Source organism: Palaemon carinicauda, chromosome 16 (assembly GCF_036898095.1).
Source record: "Palaemon carinicauda isolate YSFRI2023 chromosome 16, ASM3689809v2, whole genome shotgun sequence".
Classification (NCBI taxonomy): domain Eukaryota; kingdom Metazoa; phylum Arthropoda; class Malacostraca; order Decapoda; family Palaemonidae; genus Palaemon; species Palaemon carinicauda.
The window spans coordinates 3,238,250-3,247,646 of record NC_090740.1 but is presented as its reverse complement, the minus strand read 5'-3'; the positions used below and the strand labels follow the sequence as shown (position 1 = coordinate 3,247,646).

At 35.9% G+C, this 9,397-nt stretch overlaps 1 protein-coding gene across 1 annotated transcript; it reads left to right on the top strand.

Moving 5' to 3' along the window:
• The first annotated feature begins 1,608 nt into the window (after positions 1-1,608).
• Positions 1,609-7,499, top strand: LOC137654893 (uncharacterized). The gene is made up of 2 exons (XM_068388808.1): positions 1,609-1,907; positions 5,437-7,499. The coding sequence occupies exons 1-2, from the start codon at positions 1,867-1,869 to the stop codon at positions 7,166-7,168; spliced, it is 1,773 nt and encodes a 590-aa protein (XP_068244909.1). The 5' UTR covers positions 1,609-1,866; the 3' UTR covers positions 7,169-7,499.
• Positions 7,500-9,397: the final 1,898 nt, after the last annotated feature.

Sequence of the window (9,397 nt, the reverse complement as noted above, 5' to 3'; positions counted from 1 at the left end):
CTTGCAGTTGAAAATAACACATGATGATAGCATAATGACGAATAATTTAGCTTTAACAGACGACCGTTCATGCAGCACCACGTTAAAGTGTGGTTTGTTTTCACTGCGCCACGTGCGGGAAGTCACGTGACTGCTCAGTTACCCGTTCGTTCGTTCGTTCAAGATTGTCATGCCTCATAGCATGACACGGGCTCTTGTCCTAGACAGCCCGTAAGAGAATAGCTATCTGGAATGAGAACTCCTAAAGGAGCAATATGGTTTATTAAAAGAAGAGGTAGAATTGGAAAGAGTCTGGAACAGGAAAAGGATGCAGGATAAGGAATAAAAGGATGTAGTATGAGGGATGAAGGAGAGGTAGGACAAGACTTGGCAAGGGGTAGATAGTAACCCGAAAAGGGGGTCTCCCTTTTAGGTCCACGAAAGAAAGTTTTTAGTCAGAGGATAAAGTATTGATAGTATTAAGTCCCAGTAAGTAAAAGAGACTGGGAGAGGAGTGAAGGAATTTTTAGTAGGAGAGTAAAGGAGTAGGTTTAAACAAAGAAGCTTATTCCTGCTCTTGTGATGGAAAAGGGGGAGGGGGCCAAAACTGTGCTGCGCTCGGTCAGCTGGCACGAGAAAGGCCCCCTAAGGATATGGATGGATGTGGAAACATGAGGAAAAAAGGATAAAGGAGATAGGAAAAGCAGGAGCTGTTTCCTTATGAGGAAGACAGCCCCGCAATAACTATTCTCCTTCTAGGATTTTGGATTAAAACAGGATGGATTGAGGGATAAAAGGATGCATATGAGAGTTTTAAGCTAAAAGCTATATCCCCTCTCTGGACCTGGATTGGAGGTTAGTAAGGATAGCAGGGGACTGTGAGGAGTTAGAGGTTAAGGATAGGATTTTGGTAAGGATGTGGATGGCAATGGGAACAAGTTCAGATAAGGTGAGTGACTCAATTTGTTGAGTCAAGGATGTAGGTTGAGGAGGGGAGGTTGCAGGTTGTGAAGTTGATGCTGCTTGCAATGAAATTGCAGGTGAAGATACAGGAACAGTGGGTGCCTGGTTTTGCTTTGCAGATGCAGAAGCTGGAGCAGTGGTAGGCTGTCGTTGTCTTCTTTGGCGAGGAGGTCGTTGTCCCTTAGGTTTTTGAGGTGAAACTGGTTTGTTGTTTTTAGGAGAACTGGAGCGGCGGAGCCCTTCATTGCGTCAGTTACCCGGACGGCCCGCGGTTATCAATACGTATGTGGTAGCGCTAGGAGGGCGGAGTCTCACGACGTCACCGCTACAAAACGTGCTCAAACTCCCAGTACCTTTTTTTATAATAATAAGCACTAGCGTAAATGCTAACTGGTACAGCATAGTTGATACGTATATTCTGTATGCATGTATAATAACTAATATATTTACCAATATTATAACTTATTATATAAGATTAATATTGTCAAAACTGGTGTTTTTGCAAGAATTAAGAAGTGTCTAGGCGGTAGCACTAAGAAGGGCGGAGTCCCATGACGTCACCGCTCTAAAACATACTCTGATTGGTTCTAATATTCGAGAGGGAGGGTCTTTTATTATTAATAAGTTAAACCTTTTAAACCCTACAATGTAGTCTTGTGAATCTTCTCTGTTGTGAGTCAAATTGGAACTCTTGGACTCGGTGAGAAGTGTATTAAATCTTGTATGCATAAGTTGCGTAAAGTTTTACTTACTAAATACGCTTTAGTGTAGGATATAGATAGTTTGTGCAGTTTTCCATGGATTTATTATACGTCCAAGAATATAATGTATAGAGAAGGGCCTTGGAGAAGGAAAGGTTTGTTTCCCAGTACGTTGTCCGGTAAATAACGTGATTAAACGTGTACGTTTTCGTGGTCCACGTTCATGGAGGGGACTTTGATAATGGAGATACGATCATACGGAAGGTGAGAAGAATGAACCCCCCCCCCCCCCCACCCCATCTTTAGGGATAATCTTAGAGTTTTCGAGATAAAAGTTTGATTGTTAAACAGGGTTTTTGAGATAAAATTTTGACTATTAAACAGGGTTTTCGAGATAAAAGTTTGATTGTTAAACAGGGTTTTCGAGATAAAAGTTTGATTGTTAAACAGGGTTTTCGAGATAAAAGTTTGATTGTTAAACAGGGTTTTTGAGATAAAATTTTGACTATTAAACAGGGTTTTCGAGATAAAATTTTGACTGATGAACAGGGTTTTCGAGATAAAAGTTTGATTGTTAAACAGGGTTTTCGAGATAAAATTTTGACTATTAAACAGGGTTTTCGAGATAAAATTTTGACTATTAAACAGGGTTTTCGAGATAAAATTTGGATGATGAAAAAGGTTTTCGAGATAAAATTTGGATGATGAAAAAGGTTTTCGAGATAAAATTTTGACTGTTAAACAGGGTTTTTGAGATAAAATTTTTATTGTTAAACAGGGTTTTCGAGATAAAATTTTGACTATTAAACAGGGTTTTCGAGATAAAATTTTGACTATTAAACAGGGTTTTCGAGATAAAAGTTTGATTGTTAAACAGGGTTTTCGAGATAAAATTTTGACTGATGAACAGGGTTTTCGAGATAAAAGTTTGACTGTTAAACACGGTTTTCGAGATAAAATTTTGACTGTTAGTTAAACACGGTTTTCGAGATAAAATTTTGAATGATGAACAAGGTTTTCGAGATAAAATTTTGACTGATAAACAGGGTTTTTGAGATAAAATTTTGATTGTTAAACACAGTTTTCGAGATAAAATTTTGCCTGTTAAACAGTTTCCGAGATAAAATTTTGACTGGTAAACAGGGTTTTCGATATAAAAGTTTGACTTAAAACAAGGTTTTCGAGATAAAAGTTTGATTGTTAAACAGGGTTTTCGAGATAAAAGTTTGATTGTTAAACAGGGTTTTCGAGATAAAATTTTGACTATTAAACACGGTTTTCGAGATAAAATTTTGACTGTTAAACAGGGTTTTCGAGATAAAATTTTGACTATTAAACAGGGTTTTCGAGATAAAATTTGGATGATGAAAAAGGTTTTCGAGATAAAATTTTGACTGTTAAACAGGGTTTTCGAGATAAAATTTTGACTATTAAACAGGGTTTTCGAGATAAAATTTGGATGATGAAAAAGGTTTTCGAGATAAAATTTTGACTGTTAAACATGGTTTTCGAGATAAAATTTTGACTGATAAACAGGGTTTTTTGAGATAAAATTTTGACTATTAAACAGGGTTTTCGAGATAAAATTTGGATGATGAAAAAGGTTTTCGAGATAAAATTTTGACTTTTAAACACGGTTTTCGAGATAAAATTTTGACTGTTAGTTAAATACAGTTTTCGAGATAAAATTTTGACTGATAAACAGGGTTTTTGAGATAAAATTTTGACTGATAAACAGGGTTTTTGAGATAAAATTTTGACTGATAAACAGGGTTTTTGAGATAAAATTTTGACTGATAAACAGGGTTTTTGAGATAAAATTTTGACTGATAAACAGGGTTTTTGAGATAAAATTTTGACTGATAAACAGGGTTTTTGAGATAAAATTTTGACTGATAAACAGGGTTTTTGAGATAAAATTTTGACTTAAACAGGGTTTTCGAGATAAAAGTTTGACTGTTAAACACGGTTTTCGAGATAAAATTTTGACTGATAAACAGGGTTTTTTATATAAAAGTTTGACTTGTAACAGGGTTTTTTGAGATAAAATTTTGACTGTTAAACAGGGTTTTTGAGATAAAATTTTGACTGTTAAACACGGTTTTCGAGATAAAATTTTGACTGTTAGTTAAATACAGTTTTCGAGATAAAATTTTGACTGATAAACAGGGTTTTTGAGATAAAATTTTGATTGATAAACAGGGGTTTTGAGATAAAATTTTGATTGTTAAACACAGTTTTCGAGATAAAATTTTGCCTGTTAAACAGTTTTCGAGATAAAATTTTGACTGGTAAACAGGGTTTTCGATATAAAAGTTTGACTTAAAACAAGGTTTTTGAGATAAAATTTTTATTGTTAAACAGGGTTTTCGAGATAAAATTTTGACTGGTAAACAGGGTTTTCGATATAAAAGTTTGACTTAAAACAGGGTTTTTGAGATAAAATTTTGATTGTTAAACAGGGTTTTCGAGATAAAATTTTGACTGGTAAACAGGGTTTTCGATATAAAAGTTTGACTTAAAACAGGGTTTTTGAGATAAAATTTTGATTGTTAAACAGGGTTTTCGAGATAAAATTTTGACTGGTAAACAGGGTTTTCGATATAAAAGTTTGACTTAAAACAGGGTTTTTGAGATAAAATTTTGATTGTTAAACAGGGTTTTCGAGATCAAATTTTGACTGTTAAACACGGTTTTCGAGATAAAATTTTGACTTAAAACAGGGTTTTCGATATAAAAGTTTGACTGTTAAACACGGTTTTCGAGATAAAATTTTGACTGATAAACAGGGTTTTCGATATAAAAGTTTGACTATTAAACAGGGTTTTCGAGATAAAAGTTTGACTGTTAAACAGGGTTTTCTAGATAAAAGTTTGACTGTTAAACAGGGTTTTCGAGATCAAATTTTGACTGTTAAACACGGTTTTCGAGATAAAATTTTGACTTAAAACAGGGTTTTCGATATAAAAGTTTGACTGTTAAACACGGTTTTCGAGATAAAATTTTGACTGATAAACAGGGTTTTCGATATAAAAGTTTGACTTAAACACGGTTTTCGAGATAAAAGTTTGACTGTTAAACAGGGTTTTCTAGATAAAAGTTTGACTGTTGAACAGGGTTTTCGAAATAAAAGTTTGACTTAAACACGGTTTTTGAGATAAAAGTTTGACTGTTAAACCGGGTTTTTGAGATAAAAGTTTGACTGTTAAACCGGGTTTTTGAGATAAAAGTTTGACTGTTAATCAGGGTTTTCGAGATTAAAGTTTGACTGTTAAACCGGGTTTTTTAGATAAAAGTTTGTCTGTTATACAGAGTTTTCGAGATAAAAGTTTGACTGTTAAACCGGGTTTTTGAGATAAAAGTTTGACTGTTAAACCGGGTTTTTGAGATAAAAGTTTGACTGTTAATCAGGGTTTTCGAGATTAAAGTTTGACTGTTAAACCGGGTTTTTTAGATAAAAGTTTGTCTGTTATACAGAGTTTTCGAGATAAAAGTTTGACTGTTAAACCGGGTTTTTTAAATAAAACTTTGACTGTTAAACAGGGGTTTGGAGATAAAAGTTTGGCTGTTAATTTTTTTTTTTTCAAGATAAAAAAAAAGTTTCTTAAACAGTTATTTTGCTATTTACAACTTTTCCTACGACGATTCCTTGAACGACATATGAGACCCCTGATTGAATTTATTGTAATAGTCAAGTCACTCGGCAATATCATTGCATTGAGTGTTGAAATGTGACTGTATTTTTGCTCGTATATATTCAAAATGAATAAAAAAAATGTTTTTATTCCCATAGGAAAACTGAAAGGTCCAACATCATGGATTCCAACGGTAATGACGATCTTCAGGCACACCAATACGACCAGATTTCGCAAGGCTATGGAGTCGAATGTAGTGTCCAAGCTAGTGGGTCTGACGAAGACACGAACAAGGAAATTTTCAATTTCTTTAGAGGAGGCAATGCTAACTCATCATCAACCAGTCAGTACCAAGATGTCAATCACAGTGATGACTCAGCCAAAGTTGATCATTGTGGTAATATTCAGACCTTTACAGGATCTTGTAAGTCGAATGAAAATCCAGCATTCATCTTTGGAAATGACATTCCTGCCTCTACAATCTGTGACCAGATTGTGATGTCAGCTGTTGGCGCTTTAGCTCACGTCCAGCCAACAACATTGTCAGCTGTCGGCGCTTCTGCTCCCACCCAGCCAACAACATCGTCAGCTGTTGGCGCTTCTGCTCACATCCAGCCAACAACATCGTCAGCTGTTGGCGCTTCTGCTCCCACCCAGCCAAAAACATCGTCAGCTGTTGGCGCTTCTGCTCCCACCCAGCCAACAACATCATCAGATGCTGGCGCTTCTGCTCACATCCAGCCAACATCATCATCAGCTGTTGGCGCTTCTGCTCACATCCAGCCAACAACATCGTCAGCTGTTGGCGCTTCTGCTCACATCCAGCCAACAACATCGTCAGCTGTTGGCGCTTCTGCTCCCACCCAGCCAATAACATCGTCAGCTGTTATCGCTTCTGCTCCCACCCAGCCAACAACATCATCAGATGCTGGCGCTTCTGCTCACATCCAGCCAACATCATCATCAGCTGTTGGCGCTTCTGCTCACATCCAGCCAACATCATCATCAGATGTTGGCGCTTCTTCTCCCATAAAGCCAAGTAGTAATGACAAGGAAGTAGTGAATAGTGTAATACAAATTTTGGCGTCTCTGCCCCAGGCCACTGTAGGTTCTACTACTGCCAATTCTACTAATAGTGAAATCCTTGTGAACATCCCTCCACTCAGTGCTGAAAACCCTCAAGTTCCTCAATCTTGTGTCCCTACCTCAGAGACTGCTTTGGTGACTCCCACACCTTCCACTCATAAAACTGGGAAAAAGCGTTCTGATCAGCCTAAGTTTGATGACCCTACCTCAGAGACTGCTTTGGTGACTCCTACACCTTCCACAAGTAAAACTGGGAAAGGGCATATTGATCAGCCTAATTTTTATGATCCAGTTAAGGAAAAGAAGCTCCAGAAGGAAAGGGAAAGAGCAAAAGATAACAGGTTAAGGGCCAAACGTAAAATACAGGAAATGACCGAGGATCTAGAACGAACTAGAGAAGAAAAGGAAGAGTCTCAAGCAGAGGTTAAGAGACAGAGGACAGAGAACCAAGCTCTGAAGCTTGAGAGCGCTGAATTGAAGGAAGAGTTGCAGAGTCAGGGCACAGAGAACCAAGCTCTGAAGCTTGAGAACGCTGAATTGAAGGAAGAGTTGCAGAGACAAGGGACAGAGAACCAAACTCTAAAGCTTGAGATCGGAAAAGTGAAAGAAGAGTCGCAGAAAGGTATGAGAGAATTGGAGAGACAGATCGAAGCCGAGAAGCTCAAGAATGTCGAATTGAATGTTAAGTTACAGATAATGGAAGCAGACCTGGCGATTGTGACCTATGCTCCGGGGAACCTAAAAGCCGAGAATGAAGAGTTGGACAGAAAGGTTCAGACTCTAACTAGGCAAAACACATTCTAGTTACTAACCCCAGAAAAGCTTCCATTATTGGATTTTGACATCGATCATATCGAATAGTTTTTCATACTTAAAGCTCAAGTTTCGTTTTATGTTTCCTCTGTGTAGTAAAATTGTGTTTCATCAAAGACTTGTCCAAAGTCCTGAAGTATATTTATGAGTTTGATTTCTCAATTTTTATGATTTCTCTGATCTGCAAGCATTGACACTTATATTGGGAAATTATTTTCCATGTTGAGTAATATATTAAAATTCATCATTATATCTATACGGTATATGGTTTTTTTTTTCACAAACTTTACACTAGTTTTTAAGTTAACTCACATAATTGGTTCATGTTTTTTTACATCCCTTTGTATTCCGAACAGGCTTAATAAAAAATCGACCAAGTCCACTCTTCATTTCCCTTTCCTTCTCAGCCTGGTGTCATCTTAGGACAGATAATAGCCAATTATTATTATTAGAATTATTACTATTATTGAAATTACTAAAATTCATCGTCTCCTCCTGCACCTATTGACGCAAAGGGCCTCGGTTAGATTTAGCCAGTCACTATCTTGAGCTTTTAATTTAATATTTCTCCATTCATCATCTCCTACTTCGTGCTTCATAGTCCTCAGCCATGTAGGCATGGGTCTTGCAACTCTTCTAGTTCCTTGTGGAGCCCAGCTGAACGTTTGGTGAACTTGTCTCTCCTGGGGAGTGCGAAGAGCATGCCCAAACCATCTCCATCTACCCCTCTTCATGATCTCATCCACATATGGCACGCGAGTAATCTCTCTTATAGTTTCATTTCTAATCCTGTCCTGTCATTTGATTCCCAATACCCTTGTGAGGGCTTTGTTCTCAAATATACAAAATCTATTGGAGATTTTTTCATTGTCATACCATTACTTAATGTCCATAGAGTAATACCGATCCCACTAAACTGATATATAGTCTGATATTTAGATGTAATTTCAGACAATTTGATTTCCAAATTTTACCTAACCTAGCCATTTTCTGATTTGCTTTTTTCAATCTTTCGGTAAACTCTAATTCTTAAGACCCTGTATTGGAGATCATAGTTCCTAAATACTCAAAAGATTCTACCTCATTAATCCTTTCTCCTTCCAATGATATTTCATCTTCCATTGCATACTCCATGTTCATCATCTCTGCCTTTCTTCTATTTATCTTCAGCCCAACCTCATGTGATATTTCATGCATTCTGGTAAGAAAGCATTGCAAATCCTGTGGTGTTCCTCTTTAGTTATCTTCTTTATTCTTTATTTCAATTTAACCTTTCTTCCATATTTGGTATATTTTATATAATTCTTTCCTCTTTTATTCTTCTCTGATTGTTATAAATCCTTTTTTTTTTTCTCCTACTTCTGTTTCTTGTAAATTTCTGAACATTTTCTTTCAGCTCTTCCTAATTTTGTTTTTATTCTTACTATAAACTTCTCTAATCTTGGCCTTTATCGCTTCACCTTCCCATTCTTCTCAAAACTCTATCGTTCTTATATATATATATATATATATATATATATATATATATATATATATATATATATATATATATATATATATATATATATATATTCCCAAATCCTTCGTTCATCAAATACTTTCATCTTCTTTAATTTCTACAATATTTTTCTACATATGATTTGTTCTCTCTTCTATCCCTTTTAGGTAACTTATTATTATTATTATTATTATTATTATTATTATTATTATTATTATTATTATTATTATTATTATTATTATCAATAATTGCTAAGCTACAACCCTAGTTGGACAAGCAGGATGCTATAAGCTCAGGGGCCCCAACAGAGAAAATAGCCCAGTGAGGAAAGGAAACAAGGTAAAATAAAATATTTTAAGAACAGTAACATTACAATAAATATTTCCTATATAAACTATATGTAGTTTAACAAAACAAGGGGAAGAGAAATTAAATAGAATAGTGTGCCCGAGTGTACCCTCAAGCAAGAAAACTAACCCGAGACAGTGGAAGACTATGGTACAGAGGCTGTGGCACTACCCAAGACTAGAGAACAATGGTTTGATTTTGGAGTGTCCTTTCCCAGAAGAGCTGTTTACTAAAACTAAAGTGTCTTTTCATCATGGTTGTGGACTATTTTCTAACATTCCAATATTCTCTTTCACTTCTTGTTGGAAGCTTTAGCAGGAAAAGTGGTGTCTCATTTCGAAATGTTCTATTTCTGCCCTGAAAACGTATCATGA